We start from the raw sequence: 16,955 nt of genomic DNA on the forward strand, positions 1-16,955 counted from the left end.
ATCTTCGGTAAAATTTGATACTTTAGAAAAGTGTTTGAAACAACATCAGCAATTTAATATTATTGCTGCTTGAAGAACTTTGGATTATTTTATTTAATATATCTCAAAAATTTGCGTGGAGAAGATTTACTCATTTGAGACTACTTTATCTTTTACTGGATACATTATAAAACCTTTGGCTTTTCTTTTAGCTGCGGCAAATTAAGCCGTGCGGTATTAAGAAATGCAATCTTATCTATTTTATTATTTTATTTAAATATGGCAATCTCTCTGCAACGAATATGATAGTAATAATATCAAAACAAAAATTGTGAAATATATACTTATTCACGTAAAAAAAATCCGAAAATACAGCAAAATTGTAATAATGATTTACACGGTGATGATGCAAAGCGGTTTTTTCCGTCCACATTTTTCATTTTCGGGTTCTATCCGGCACCGATGTGGATTCTATCCGTCGTGTTTACATTAAAAAGTGGAATGCCGAAATGTAAATCGGTGAAAATAACAACAAGTACTGTAATTATGTTTGTGATTTTAAACCTAAAGAATAACTCCATCAACTATCGACAAACAAACACAAAAATGAAAGCCCCATATCTTTTTATTCATCTAAATTAATGATAATAAAACAGCGATCATAATTCTGACAGCAAATAGCATGCAAACGGAACCATAATATTTTCTTACTATCAGCTATTTACATCCTGATAATAACGTTTATCTTTTCAAAGAAGGTATCGAAGTAGGTAGTTTAATTTCTTGCTTCTGTAAATACTCTTTGAGATAAAAAGTGGAAATAAAATCCTCGCTTGTCGGTTCAGCGGAGCTCCGGATTCTATCTTTTATGAGTAGTTGTATAGAAATTTGGGCACCGGATATATTTTGACACTCGCACCAGGTTCTATCCAGGATTTGATATGCTTTTTTTTCAGCCGGAAAAAAAGATCAAATCAACACGTATATCATTCCCAGGCATTCTAATGACATAAACAACAAAATATACTAATTACTTGTTACTCTTAAGATACGGGATTAGATCGTCTTGTATGAATAAATATGGAGCAAAATCCAAATTCCTTAATTCACATATGAGAGTTATAAAGTCTTGAGAATTATTTGCTTATACAATTTAAAGTAAATAATAACTTAATGCTTCTTTGCTGTTGCCTGAAAACAAATGATTATTTTTTTGTTTGGTTTCGATTGTTGCAACAAGACCGTTATTTTTGGAGCATAGACATTAATTAACTAATTAACTAATGCTAATTAACAAAAGTCCTGAAAAGAAACCAATTGTTGATCAGTTTTAACTACCATCCATTTAGTCATTAATTGACTTTTTTACGAGAATCTAGAAGCTCGCGCATGCGCATGTGCACGGGCAAATATAAAGGCATGCACGAGACTTGTACAATTTCTACATTGCAATAGAAATCTGTAAACTAAAATATTTCATCCCTACATACAATAACGCACTTTTATTTATTACTTTCATTTTGCATAATTTTAATTTATCTTCCCTTTTAATGGCTGTTTCCTATATCAGGAAAAGGCATCATGATTATATAATTACAGTAACAATGTATATGAATATAGAACTCATGCCATATTTGCGACACAAATGAGCAGTGAGTAAAACTAATACCTTAAATACACTTCTAAGTATCAGACTAAGACTAAAGAATTGTTTCTGTGTTAAAGGCAACCTGATATACATAGCACCCCTACTCCGGAGTATACCCTTACTAAATACACACACAATCCTCTAGCTTTAACTACTTACAGACTCCAAAACAATATTATAACATGTAACATGCCAGTAGAATCCGGTGACCACAAACGCTAGATTCCGTTGCCGTGTTTTGAATGAATTTAGTTTAACTTGAAGCATGATTCTAAGGATAAAACTGCTGTGCGTTAATATAATATGTTAGAATAAGTGATATTTCAAAAATAAAAACAAAAAACACCGTTTCTGCTCGTCGCCTACGATTTTCATGTGAAATTTCTTCATTTTTTTGGTTAATTTGACACGACATCCCTTAAATAAAAATAGATTTACATTCACTAATAATATGGTCATTCTTTAAAATAAAGGTATTTTCCTAAATCCAAAACGATAACAGCAACAATGCGAAGAAAATGCTGAGATGTACTGAACTTTGTTGCGATTTTACGGTTAGAATCCGCGTCGGTGCCGGATAGAACCAGCAAATGAAAAATGTGGACGGAAAGAATCTTCTTTGCATCATCACCGTGATTTAAAGCAACAAAGTATCCTGGCTAAAAGAGTACATATTTAAATCTAGATTAAACAAAGAACTCTATATCATCTCAATAGTAAAGATTTCCTTCTTTATCTATATGGTCGGCAATTGGTCAGCAGTATCCCTCTACTTATATATCGTCATCTAACTGGTCAGCACTTTCGTACGCCTACATGAAAGGTGCGGCTACAACCAGTTAGAATTTAAAAGTCGCTGTCGACATTCAAAACATTATCATGTAATAAGTAAAGCCATAATTTTCGCATATTTTATTATCATCGTTTAATTAATTTCAAAAGGGATACAATTTAATTTAAATCAACGGGAGTAACAAACTGAAGGCGTTTTATTTGATTCTTCTGTCGATAACAACGCTGTTATTCGATAGTATGAAATACCCGGAAGTAAACCATCACCGAACAAAATAAAGTTTTAGGACGCCCATTTCTTATTTCAATGTATTGACACTCAACGAAACATTGCTTGTCAAAGTAATTACCTTACTTAATTCAATTTGCTCTACATTCAACCAAGGTAATTTACCTAGTGTGACATTATTAATCATTAATCATTCTGAATCATTTTGCTCTGATCTGCTGATGCTGATACTTACGAGTCAGACCTTGCCACTCGGCCCTCTGCAACAACGGGACAGCTACGATTAATTCTAATCTAGATTGATGTCAAATTAAGGGGAAACTTCAGAAACATGAGGCTGTGAACATGTCATTATGGATTCAGAAATTGAAATTGTACGAAAACAAACTCGAACCAACGCAAAGTTACAGATTTAGCAGTTTAGAGTAGTTGTTCAATCTTAGTAAGTATATTATATAACATTGTTTGAAGGCTGGATGTGAACAGCAAAATGTGCTTGCAATATTGTGTTTAAGGTGAATCACCAAATGTAATTTAATAACTTCTCAAAACTACTTTGAAGATATTGAAGCGAACAGAACATTTATTCATATAATCATATTCACTTGTAATGTTTATACATCATCTTTTACAAGAAGGCTCCGGAGTACAATTCATTGTATTGGATGACTTCTCAAAATCTGTGGTGTGATTTAGTGTTGGCACAACTTTTCTCTTATTTCTGCATGGACAACTGAACATTTTGGTCCTCTAGTTTTCGGGTGGGTGTGAAATTTTGACCAGAAAACAGTGTTCTCAATAAAACTTGCTGTTTTGTGCTTGTTGCTTTCAAGTTTAAACAAATGATCAGGAAGAACAAAGTGCCCTTACATGCACATTGTTATTTTATAACATGCTGCATAAGACACTCTATTTTTAGAAGCGCTGCATCAGTGTGCCCAAAACAAGATTGTAGTATATTGCAATATGCATTCCTATAATTCATTAAATGAATACAGAATAAGCTGATAAACCAGGACACTTTATTGTTAAATATAATTTTTTCATCAAACATTGAAAACAATTTACAAATTATGGTGAAGTCTGTATTCCATGTACACATTGTCAGCAGCTGCTGCCTGTATGGGTGAAATACAAACTAGTTCAATATTGTTGGTTTTTTTTCATGTGTTCTTATCTGCATGTGCATACAACCCGTATTGCGCAGTGAGCGATCATTTGCAGATCTATGTTGACCAACACCTGGACAAGGTTTGGCTTAACAAAAAAACATATAGAAACAGTGTAAAAAACTCAAAAAAATAAAATGCAGAAAATCATTGTCATATACATGTAGCTGAACATAATGAGAATGAAACTGTTTAGTATGTTTTGTTCAATTAGGAATGTTTTTCTACATGAAACATCAATGTATCTGTAAATGTGAAAAGCAATTGTGACTATTAAAAGAATAAGACTTTCAACACTTTATACGGACACAAGGAATATGCTTTCTGTTTTGAAACGCAGATGCGTAACACAGATGTGTACTACAGTTGGAACACATGGAATATCAACATAAAGTTTATAATGTTCCATTTTACAGGCAATTTCCATTAACCTTTGATGATTTTTCTGATAGGATATTTTTTTATCTAATTAGCTGAGCATAAAGCAATATACTGTAGTTCAATATTTTCAACCAGTTTTACCTATATTTATCAGTATTCCGTTATATTGTTGCAACCCTAATGATTAAGTTTGGAAAATTAACATCCATGTAGTAACAGTCTTTTTACTTTTGAAACACATTATAAAGCTAGAAAAATTAAGAAACTGCATTAATTTATTCATGATTGAGTGAATGTGAATTACAATTCACATACCAATATTCTTCTCCACTAAAGTAAACGGCTGCTCGCACCAACAGGCAATATCGATCCAGGCATCTAAAATCTTAATATAAAGTTTTCGGATCATCAAGGTTAACTTTTTCTCCGGATTTAATGATGCTCACATAGACATATATGTAAGTTGAAATTGCATTCTGTAAATATATGTTTTCTTTTAGAAGTGTTGCATTGGTTTGAGAGAGATGAGTGGGTTTGGGGGAGAGTTTCCTCCTCCTATCCCTCCCCGCTCGGCATCTGTACGAGGTAATGTATACTTTAAGACAAATGACAAATAATTATACTTAAACCCTATTGCATAAAGTAAATATTGATTTTACAAATAACTAGCTAGTTAATAACATGAAAACTAGATTCAAACAAATCTTTATCTGGCCTCAAAACCATCAAAATCATCTGCATCAAAGTATTAAATTTCTTTGGTTAAATTTCTTTTGTTTGTCCTATTTTAGCTCAACAGCGGCCTTTAGATGGTGATGGAGCAGGACAGTTACCTAACCGACAGTCATTCCCTCGGGGCCAGTCTTCTGTGTATGTATCCAGGCCGAATACCATCAACTTCAATACAGGGGATCCTGCATTGATTTCTCTGTCACCACCAGGTGATTGCGGTGAAACCCAGGGCCAGACAGCTGGTCAAATGTCTGGCTTCCTCAGTGACCTGCATGGGCTCGATTTCTCAGCAACACCTCCTCCACCTTCTTCAAGCCCTGGAAAGGCCAAACCTGCTGACCCTGGGACTGGCTCAAATATCTATCCAGATATCAGCCATGCTTTTAGGTTTGATTTCTTTGTTACCGGTAGCTTTGTAAGATTTGGCAATTTTGAAGAGATATATTAGCTGAAATTTATGGCATGTACGAGAGTTGTAAAATATGAAGGCTTTATAAGTATTATAAAAATTGACTTTTTGTAAAATTTACTGAAAATAATATTTAAGATATCATATTCTTTTAAAGAAACTGCCCAAAAAAAAGATTTTTCAGTATTATGATATGGAATGGGGCATGCATTATAAAATGGAACTGTCAAATATTTGGTGATTAAACATATAAACATGCGTATAATGCTATGAAACTTTGTCACTGAATTTTCTAATATGTAAAATAAATTATAATAAACCAATCTTAACCAATTTTTCTGAGAATCAAGCTTTTAATTTTCACCAACATCTTTATAAAATACAGATGCAGCCATACCACTTAATATTTGTATAATGTTAAAGTTTGCAGTTTACTGTTGACTTAATTGCAGTTGGAGTATTACTGTGGAGACTAGTAAGGCATGCAACAATAAAACTTTATATAAAACACTATAGAATGGTTAATTCTTTTTGTCCACAAGTTTTGGCAGCCTTGAAGATTTGTTTATATGATCATTCAAAAGAAAATGATTTCCCATTTTCTGCCACTGAGATGTCATTGGTCTAAAGTTTTCAAAAAAAATGTTGCAATTTATAAATGGACTTGTGGCCAAGGTCCAATTTCAAGTCTCAAATATCACTTTATTCTTGGGGGCATGTGAGTTGGGTTTGTGTTCACCAAGCCGGACAAGTGGGTTTTATCCGGGCGCCCCAGTTTTCCCCACAGCACAAAACCACACTCTCGCATTACCGGTTAATCATGCCAACGAGAGTGATTAAAGTTAATGTTGTAATTTAACTTGTTTCACAATCATTGTAAAATCAATATGAAAGCTAAATATGCTGGCATATTGTCCTCGTAGGATGAAAACATAATACACATGTGTGCAATACATCTAATTAGAGGTTTGTTTAATATGGTCATTTTCACTGATTCTCTTGAGTCTTTTGCAAGCTAGTTTATATGCTAGCAACTGCAAATTGAAAAACATGAAATTATGATGTGATCTTAATTTACAAACAACCTTTTTTACTGTATGAAGTTAATTTTGCAATGGATCTATTGTTTAAGAATTTTTTAGTCCGTAGTCATGATTCTATTGAAAAATAGAATAAATAACTATATGTATACATCTCAAAGCTAAATAATGGTCTTTTTGCAACAATGGAAACAACCTCACTTTATGCCATTGAATTTCCCAATCTTGCTCTACTGTACCTGTTTTAATTTTTAACTAATTCATGTAAATGTACCTGAAAGAAGTATAATACAAATAGTTCTGATGATTTCTGTGATATGTATAAATACGGTTGCTACTTATACTAAATATTTATTAAATTGTCTTTGTAGCATCACTTTTTCCTTGTTGATAATTCGTTCATTATACACATGATTTGTTTTATGTTTGCTAAAAAAATGCTGCATTTCAAGCTTCTTTTTTGCAGTGAGTTAAAAAGAGATGGTTCTACTTTGCAACCTATGGGAGGCTGGGGCGTACGGCCTGCCATGCCGCAGCGTAACTCCATGCCATCCCCTTATGGCTGGGACCACTCCCTCTCCCAGATGGCAGCAGGGGGGCTGGGGACAGGGTCCACATCCGTACCCACCACACCTAATAACCCATACCTCCAACAGCCACAGGGCTTCCAGAATTTTGTAGGGTATAACCTTGCTGGACATACTGCACCTCAGAACAACCACTTCTACAGTGGCACTGTTAACATGCCACCACCCTCGGCAGGCTTTCCAGTCCTGCAGCCACCGTCTTCTGGCATACCAAACATGCCGCCGACATCATTAAGTGCATCAACTGGGACACAATCTACTTCTGGTGGTGCAAATTTGCATCCATCACTGAAACGGCCTGTAGTACCTACTGGCATGACTCTTCCACCACAGGACCTTGCTGGAGCAGCAAAACCTGCCAGTAATACTGAATCACAAAATGCAGATGTGACACAAAATGCTGATGGATTTAATTTAGTGCCAAATGTTGACTTTGATGCCTGGGGGAATGCTGATGCTTTCTTTGATCAGCAAGAACAAATGGACTCTGGAAGAAATATATCAGATGCTTTTATGAAAACCCACCGACGCAATAACAGTGATCTTATACAGTTAGGATTTGAAGGTGTAATGACTTCAGAAGAGAAGGAGTATTTTTCTCTTGAATATTTTGACCCGCTACATAGGAAAGGTCGGACAGCATCTATTTCGTCCTCAATGTCTTCCTCTAATTACTTCTTTGCCAAGCCCCCAGAGGATGCAGAACTTGTGAGCACGGATCGAGACAAATGGGTCACGTTCGATGAGAGTGCCGCATACGATCGCAGTGAGGCAGAGGATCTGGCTGATACCATGATCACTGGTGCAGAGGTGTCGGCAATACTGGATAAAGGCACTGAGCCCAACGACTCAATGGTACAAACTGTAGTTTTACAACTTTGACTATAAATAGATTTGTGTTGTTTGTGTTTTTATAATTTATAAGATGGGGTTGGTTGGTTGGTTGGTTGGTTGGTTGGTTGGTTGGTTGGTTCAGGTTGGTTCAGGTTGGTTGGTTGGTTGATGAGTTTTTATTAAATTTAGTCTAAATTACATTTAACAATACAATCTTGCCTTTGTTTATATACCAGGGTTGGAAACCTGAATATTATTTTAGTATGTACTTTCCTTATAGCATTTACTCTTCTTCATATCTAAAATCTTAAGTTTTATCTTATCTGATGAAACTCCTAAATGTTGCTTTTGTACAGTACAGTTACTATTAAACTCTATTACGTCATCAACATTATAATGGCATTGAAGCTTTGTTTTATTTACTTGTACTACTTACAAGAAACATTACTTGCAGGTATCTCATGAACGGTTGAGGAAGAAGTTATACATAGATGAGGAATCTGACTGCTTCTGCCAAATGGTGGCTGAGTAAGATTCATTGTACTATTTGTCATTTTAACACTTTAAATTGCCACAATTGCTAGCTTTTTACAAGTGTGTAAGTCTTTGGATATATAGTTGACAATTTTGGATACTATATACAATTGTAGTTACAAGTTTTTATTTGCTCCAAGAAGGAAGGAGCATAAAGTGTTGCTTTGTCTGCCATCCATCTCTTCTTATTTTAGTACTCTTCAACTCTTATAGCATTTGGAAAAATAATCACCACTTTGAGTTAAGCAAAGCACATGTTTCAGTCATAGTTTCATAGGCAACGTCAAACTTATGGGCTTGTTAAATATGATTCATTGCATGTCAGAAGTGATCTTCTCCAATATCAGCTTTCAGTCTGTCTCATTAAAAGTGATACTTAGAGAGCATGCATTTATCCAAAAGCTGGCCTTGTTCTTATTTAGTGAGAAGGGATTTTGTTTACAACTTTACATGATTTGCTTTTCAGACTTAAGGATGAGTTCAAGTCAACAGACCTGAAGACAAACCTAGGTTTTATAGTGTCTCCACTGTGTGATAAACAGCAGGATCACATGTCAGTGAAGATTACAGTACACTCACAGTATACGGAGGAACCTTTCTCCTTCACAAGTGATGGTAATACTGGTCTCATAACTGTGGTAATAGATTTCAGATAAAAATAAAGATAAGATCTGAGTCTTTTGAGAAGCATAAGTTTGACTCGGTATGAAGATTGATTGCTGTATTTATAGTCAGTAAGAAGATATATATAAAAAAATTGAATTGATTTAAAGTAATAAAATACAGTTTATACGAGGACTTTTTTACTCAAATTTATCTTCAACAATTTATGGACAGTGGTATATTTACAATATAATTACAACTACTTGAGGGATTATCCAATAACTTCCCTAGGATATCACGTGATCATTGGTTGACATTGTTTGCACAATAGAGCATGTTGCTTTGTGTGTGAGTAGTTTATATACATGAACGGCAATGAAAAGAAAACATAGTCCCCTAACAATAGACACAAATGTGACTTAAAAATTGACCTAAAAACTGGAACTGTCCATTTGTTTCTCCTGTTTATAAGTCTTGTATGTTTCCAGTACTTAGCCTGGTGGAGCATGTGATCAACCATGTGTTACACAGCTGTCTCTCCACCTACCTCCCTAGTCACATGACAGACACACTGAAAAGTGTAGACTTCATCCTCAAAGTTAATGGCCGTTCCGAATATTTACTCAAGTAAGTTGAAGGCCATTAAAGAGAAACAAGATGACTGTGTAATTAAGATGGCCAGGTAAATTTTCTAGTTTCTGCTGTCATCTTCCTTAAAAATGTTAACTCCCTTTTTATAACAGTATGTAAATTGACAAAAAAAATAAGATAAGATTTGAACTTTATTTACATGCAGTTTTTGTTTTCATCACTTTTCTTGTAATACATGGCTTCACATTACATGAATTTAACAAGTCTTAAAAGGTTTAGAGAAAAAATATTTGAAAAAAATGACTTCGAAGTAAAACTTTGATAAAGTGATCTTTTAAATGAGTTTTTTTTCAAACTAAAGTCTCCTGTTATCCAACAGCGAGTACCCCCTGTCCAAGTATGGATACACCCACGACTGCCTCAAGATGGATGATGATCTTAGTTTCCGAATCATGAGGCGACAGGATGTCGCTCTCACATTTTTGAGAACGGTAAGTTAGGGCATTGTTATTCTTGCCTTTGATATTATCTTAATTCTTCTTAACAAAGATGTTTTTGCTCATTTCAATTTTTAACGGCAATTCAATATTTTTTGATCAGTTGATCATATTTGAATTTATTTTAAAGTAAGACTCTTATCTAACAACACTAATCGAATCTTGTGTATATTTAAAAAAAATGAAAACTTTTATTTTCTATTACTTCTTAAAAGAGTTTTAAACAATTGACTCATTATGTTTCATCTTTGTAATACTGATAATAATTACATTTTTTTTTTTTTTACTTTTAAACAGGTATTGTTAGAGAGAAATTGTGCTCACTGTTTTCTTGTTTCTGATTGCCTGATAGATTGATGATGACAACCAGCAGCTGTATTTCCCCCAGGATCATGTCAGGGACACAGAAGTTACCAGGTATTGTACTCTAGCCACCAGGAATTCACATGACTGCTAATTGATTAATGACACTAACTGATTGTATTTATGAAGAAATGTAATATTAAGTCTGCAGAGTTTTGCAGAAACGCACTGCATGATGTTATATTGAATGGGAAATAAAAAAAAATTCTGGCTCGGGAATTTGTAGACAATCAATCTATCCACATTGTGAATAAGAGATAACTTTTGATATTCTGAATAAGAGATAACTTTTGATATTCTGTTCCCTTTTTTCTTGTAATTTGGAGAGAAAAATATTATGGCAGCATTGGCTATATTTAGAATTAATTTTGGATGCGTTTGTAATTTTTTATTTCCACACTTATCATCATCTAGGGTCCTCAAAATTGCTTTAAATGTTCGGTTTATGAATACATTTATCGGACGATAAGAATTTGAAATGCATTTTTCTGTTTCTGTTTTTCTTATCAGTCAATAAGATATGCCAATATTTGTCTTTAGAGATGCCCTGGAGATTCTCATGGAGACATTCTATAAGGAAGCAGAGAAGATCACAGACTCCGTCCTTAAAGTATTGGTTGCCGTTACTTTTTCATGTCTATTTAATGACAGATTTATTTGATATACGATGTTGCACTCTTATTAAATTTCTTTTGTTTCCTTGTACTATAGATATTGCAGACAGTAAACAACATTATGTGTAAAAGTTAAAGTGCACGTTCTTAAAGAATACAATACAATATGAAGAATATAATATAAAATAACTTTTATACATTTTGTAAGAAAGATGAAATCAGCTGTGCCTTTGTATTATTGATTTTGTGCTGTATTTTGTCAGTCTATCAGCACTTCATGAATGGATGCCTTCAAAAATTCATCATTGCTAAAAATGCCAATAGCCAACATTGTTCAGAACTTTGTTAAAGCTAGCAATGTTAATGTCATCGTTGTTAACTTTCAAATCTTTTATTGCTCCTGAAGGTTAATGTCAAATCTTTATTGCTCCTGAAGGTTAATGTCAAATCTTTATTGCTCTTGAAGGTTAATGTCAAATCTTTATTGCTCTTGAAGGTTAATGTCAAATCTTTATTGCTCTTGAAGGTTAATGTCAAATCTTTATTGCTCTTGAAGGTTAATGTCAAATCTTTATTGCTCTTGAAGGTTAATGTCAAATCTTTATTGCCCTTGAAGGTTTATGTCAAATCTTTATTGCTCCTGAAGGTTAATGTCAAATCTTTATTGCTCTTGAAGGTTAATGGAAACATGTTTTATCTAAAATATTTCAAACACAATTATATACAACCTTCAGCTGTACTAATTTTATTTAAATATATAAGCATATTATCAAAAAGTTCATGTTTTAAAGTTAAAACAATGTCGTAAATCATGTTGTTAAGTTTAATAATCTTCTGAACAATCGCCACACTGCAGTGCAAACTCTTTTTGCCAAAAAGTCAAAATAACCTATTTAACCTATTTAAGATATTTTCTTATGAAATGTTACTTGTTAAACACTACATGTATGCCTTTGCCTATGTAATAGATATTGCACTCTGTTTTAATCTATGTGTTGCCTTCACGTTTACTTTTAACTCAAATATAAAATTCTCCTTAACCCCAGGATGAAGTGGACGAGGTTCACTTCCAGTCACTGTCACAGTCAGTGAAGGCCGTGTGTAACATCCTGTCTAAGATCGAGACCATCGACATCATGAAGGCACTCACCCGTGTAGAGTCGCTCATTGGACAGATGAAGGCGGGGCTTGGAAGGAAATCAAGCACTCTGGAACACTCAGACGGGGGATATGGCACCATACAGAGGAGCAGGTGGGCAGGGTTTGACAGAATTGTCTTGATACTGACTTGGTTAAATGATAAATTGACCTACAGTCAGTGTCAGAAAGATTATTTTTTTGTGAACAATTTTCTTTGCTAATGACTTACAGATACAATTTGGGTTGATGAAATATCAAATTTAATATATATATATATATGTGAACTTTATATATGTTCCAGTATGAAAGTGTCTCACATCCCTCAGTTGGAGGAGGCCCTGGAGAGCCTTGTGAACGCTGTCAAGCAGCTCGTGCGTATTTACTGTCAGGCCTTCCATACTGATTTCCACCTGGGCACCAGGATTGACCAGCCATGGGGTACTTACATGCAATTAATATTACCTTGAGAAACCCAGACTTGAATATTCATAACTGTTTAATCATGAATGAGATGTCAAAAAAGCCTTGATAAAAAAGCTTGCATGAACTTGGTTTTACAGATGTTTTAATAAAGAAACTTGTTAATTGCCAAGATAGGACTTAATATTATTCCACTTTGACCATCATGTCAATTTCATTTTCCCCGCTGAAAAGCGTAGGAGATGTAGTATGTGTGTGTGTGTGTGTGTGTGTCCGGGCAATCTTGTCTGCAGCATAACTTGAAAAGTCTTTGATGTATTGACTTCAAACTTCATATATAGATATATCTCATTGAGAGAAGTGCAGTTCACAGAAATCATAACTCTGGTTGCAGTGTTTTTTAGTTATTGCCCTTTGTTAATTTTCATACTTATTCTTTGTCAGGAGCATAACTTGGAATGTCTTTGAGGTATTTACTTTAAACTACATATGCAGATAGATCTCATTTAGGAGTAGTGCATTGTATAAGAACCATAACTCTGGGTGCAGTATTTTTTGAGTTTTTGCCCTTTGTTAATATTCATACTTATTTTTTGTTCAGAGCAAAACTTGAAAAGTCTTTAAAGCATTGACTTCAAATTCATATATATATTCATATAGGATTCATTGAGGAACAGTGCAGTGCACTACAACCATGACTTAAGCTGCAGTGTTTTCAAACTTTATACAGGTAGATCTCCTTTTGGAGAAGTGCAGTGCACGAGAACAAACTTTAAATGTCTAGTTTTGTTTAGTCTTTGAGGTTTTGACTTCAAACTTCATATACAGATAGATCTCATTTAGGAGAAGTGCATAGCACAGGAACCATTTCTCTGGCTGCATTATTCTTTTAGTTATTGACATTTGTTAATTATCATTAATTTGGTAGGGAATATGACAGTCTGTGTCTTGTCGTTGCGTAAAGTTGATACTGTTCTTACCTCGGTGGGGGATATGGCAGTTTGTTTCTGTTATTAGTGTAAAACGTGACAGGAAGTATATAAAACTTTGATTATAAGTTTAAAATAATACAAACATTATAAAAAAAAATGGATACTTCTTTTCAGTTGATCGCCTAAAGGGAAAACCATTTCAGTGTAAATTAACCATCATTATTCCCATTGCAATGATCATGGAATTCCCAGATATTATTCTATTTATTCACATCATTTCTCACAAAGATATCCATGCAAGCAAATCGATATTTGATTACCCTGACCTTATGTAATGGTGAGTTTGTATGACTGATAAGCCCCTTGTTCTGTTTTGGTACTGCTAGTCAGCTGCAGCAGTAAGTACCATCTAATTCCCACTGCTTTACCTTACAACTGTTCACTGTGATATTTTCAAACCTTTTGTGTTGTTATCATGTTAATGAATGACTTCAATCTCTTCCATGCTTTTTAAAATTCAATCTGAAAGCTGAAGTGGCCTTGTTAACCTTGTTTTCTCATATTAGAACAGGTTGAGCTATAAACAATTATGTAGGTGCATGGTAGATATTTCAAATTCCTGAAACTTCTGTGGCATGACTGTGTTGTTTCATTTTCATACTCTAAAATGGGAATGTTTTGTTCTATATCTATATCAAGTAGATAATAAAAACTTTCATTTCTTTGCACATCCATGTAATTAAACCTTATGATGTCAAAATTCCTTTTTCTGTTGTGTATTTGTTCTGTATGTCAATGTGGAACTTCTAATATGATTATTCTAATAAAAACCTTAAAATCAATATTCTTGAAACATAATCAACCTTGATAACTAAATCTTATATATCAGTATTTTTAATATGTCCAATTTTTAGCTCTACTGGCCAAAGGCCAGAAGAGCTTATGCGATGGTAATGTGTACGTAGTATGTGCATCCGTGTGGTCGTGCGTCCGTGCGGTCGTGCGTCCGTGCGGTCGTGCGTCTGTAAACAATTGCTTGTGAACAGGATACAGTCTTCAGTTTTGATTGTATCTCGATGAAACTTGTACAGTATCTAGATATCCATTAGAGCTTGGTTCCTTTCGAAAACCAGCCAGATCCGCCCATGCATGCCTAGATTATGGCCCTTGATAGTATAAAAAATGCTATTGTGTAAACAATTGGTTGTGAACACGATACAGTCTTCAGTTTTGATTATATCTCGATGAAACTTGTACAGTATCTAGATATCCTTTAAAGCTTGGTTCCTTTCGAAAACCAGCAAGATCCGCCCATGAATGCCTAGATTATGGGCCATGAAAGTTTTAAAGAAATGCTTTCTATTTTTAGCCAGGTCTGCATGAGCGAATTCTATTTTTAGCCAAGTTTACATGTATATGTTAATTCAAGTCTAGAGTTAAGGGAGACAATTTGCAAGTCTAGGGTTTTGAGAGACAATTTGCTTTTTGCTTCTGCAGTTGATTTTGTGAATTACTCTGCCTTGTTCTTGTTGAAAGCCCAAAGGCCATTTTTTAGCTTTAAGTTCTGTAGTTTGCGCATTAATCTGAACAAAATTGGTTGTGAATGTTTAAGTTATGCACCTGGTGTCATTACTGGTCACACCCAGGGTTCACAGGTTTGGTAAACATAAATCTGGAAAGGTTTGAAAATCTTTTTGTGTGTTCGTGCATCCATCTCAGCACAATTGATTGTGAATGTTTGTTCAAATTGATCAATGTTGTCCTAGGATGCCTTTGACTTTGACCTTTTGACCAACTTTTTTTAACTTTTAAAACTACAGAAAATTTTACTATGAGTACAGTTTTGAAAGCATTTTTTTTTGTCAGATGACTTACTTGGCACATATTAAAATAGTTCATGCAACTAATCTGCTTACAATACTTTCTGGGCTCAGATGTTGAACGTGCTACGTTTTCAGGTAACCCAAACACAAAACATAAACTATATGTCTGTTGCCTTTTACCCATACATACATGCTCTGGATTGATATGACCACAAAAGCCATGCCAGTAGAGCATAGGCCCTTTTGGGCCTCTTGTTATCTGTTTTATCCAAAGTAAAATAATCACGATGTTTTGAGGTATTTTCATGTCTCTTATCAGTTATAAGTGCAGTACTAGTGAGTGTGACATTGTCTGGGCCTTCTTACCATAAAGAAAAAATAAGCCATAATCCATGTATTATAAAAAAAGGAAATGTGCAGATACTTTGAAGTGTTGTTCACTCACATAGTTTGACGTGTATGTTTAGCTGATCTATTTGATAAAGGTCAGGGGACCATAGCTAGAGATACAGTCTTTGAAGAAATTGACAACTTCCCTTGACTCTGTAGAGTATGTAACATCAAAAATTGTCCAGCTATGCCACAAGCTATTCAAGATATTGAAAACTGCATTAAGGAACAGCTCATGTTAATAAATTAGTTAAGTAGATTGTTTCTTATGTTTAGTAATGGCTAATATCCATACAAACTGTTTTCAGACCCTCAGGATGTGACGGGTTCCAATGAGTGTTTCATTGTCCAGATCTGCACTGTGCATAGGATACCGGTTGATTGGAAATCAAGGTTAGTATGGGCATTGTCCAGTATGTTGTCCGCTGAATGACTTTAGAAGCCTTAGTCTAATCATCACCAAATTTAGTGGGCACAATATCTTGAACAAGTTTGATAACCAGCCATATCCCTTTACTCATTTATTTCATTTTAGAAATGACCTAAAATTGGTCTTGTCTGATCAATAATTTTAGAATCCTTTGTCCAATCATCACCAAATTTGGTTATAATGTGTATGGGAATAATATCTTGGACAAGTTGGTAACCAGCCATATTGCTTGATTCATGCAAGAGTTATGGCCCTTTAATTGTATACATTACATAAAATCAGTCTTGTCCGATCACTTACTTTAGGAGCCTTTTTCCAATCATGATCAAATATGGTCAGAATATCTTGCTCAGCCATGTTGCCTTAGTCACTCCAGAGTTATGACCCTTGAATTACGCAAAACTGTCTTTAAAGTGTCCACTCTCTAATTTTGGCTGAACCACTTATCACCAAATTTGTTGTCCTAAATTTAGGAGGGGTATATTTTGTGACAGTTGGTACTCAAATTGTTATCAAATAAGGGTAGGACAGGAGACCTGAAAGCAAACATATTTCATCTTTTACACATAACTATTTGTAAAGGTCATAATCATAAATCCATCTTGGATTTATTGAGTAGTTGTGAATGGAATAAGATTGGTATCAGCCATGGCATTAAAAGATTGAATAGATTTATTTGGCCCAACTGCCTTTTTAAAAAGTATTGTAATAGCCTTGGTGTGGTGAAGTTGGCATGAGGATGCAAAACCTTTACCTTAGCCATAACTCAAAAATGTTCAAAGTTACTTAAATGTTTAGTTATGTCCCTTTTTTACTGA

General features: G+C 34.3%; 1 protein-coding gene across 7 annotated transcripts in view; it reads left to right on the forward strand.

Annotated features, from left to right (window-relative positions):
- Positions 1-2,507: 2,507 nt before the first annotated feature.
- Positions 2,508-16,955, forward strand: part of LOC128231144 (phosphatidylinositol 4-phosphate 3-kinase C2 domain-containing subunit beta-like) — a 54,531-nt gene continuing 40,083 nt past the window's right edge. For 3 of the 7 annotated variants that reach the window (XM_052943593.1, XM_052943595.1, XM_052943594.1), the window contains exons 1-13: positions 2,509-2,804; positions 4,699-4,783; positions 4,990-5,317; positions 6,846-7,821; positions 8,255-8,328; positions 8,801-8,949; positions 9,426-9,564; positions 9,908-10,019; positions 10,378-10,442; positions 10,929-10,998; positions 12,049-12,254; positions 12,444-12,580; positions 16,016-16,100. In XM_052943593.1, the coding sequence (XP_052799553.1) occupies positions 4,723-4,783; positions 4,990-5,317; positions 6,846-7,821; positions 8,255-8,328; positions 8,801-8,949; positions 9,426-9,564; positions 9,908-10,019; positions 10,378-10,442; positions 10,929-10,998; positions 12,049-12,254; positions 12,444-12,580; positions 16,016-16,100 (2,402 nt within the window). In that variant the 5' untranslated portion in view covers positions 2,509-2,804; positions 4,699-4,722. Of the gene's footprint in view, positions 2,805-4,698; positions 4,784-4,989; positions 5,318-6,845; positions 7,822-8,254; positions 8,329-8,800; positions 8,950-9,425; positions 9,565-9,907; positions 10,020-10,377; positions 10,443-10,928; positions 10,999-12,048; positions 12,255-12,443; positions 12,581-16,015; positions 16,101-16,955 lie in introns of all 7 variants that reach the window. The other 4 variants (XM_052943597.1, XM_052943596.1, XM_052943599.1 and 1 more) reach the window with 2 other exon arrangements.

The sequence above is a fragment of the Mya arenaria genome, chromosome 4 (assembly GCF_026914265.1).
Source record: "Mya arenaria isolate MELC-2E11 chromosome 4, ASM2691426v1".
Classification (NCBI taxonomy): domain Eukaryota; kingdom Metazoa; phylum Mollusca; class Bivalvia; order Myida; family Myidae; genus Mya; species Mya arenaria.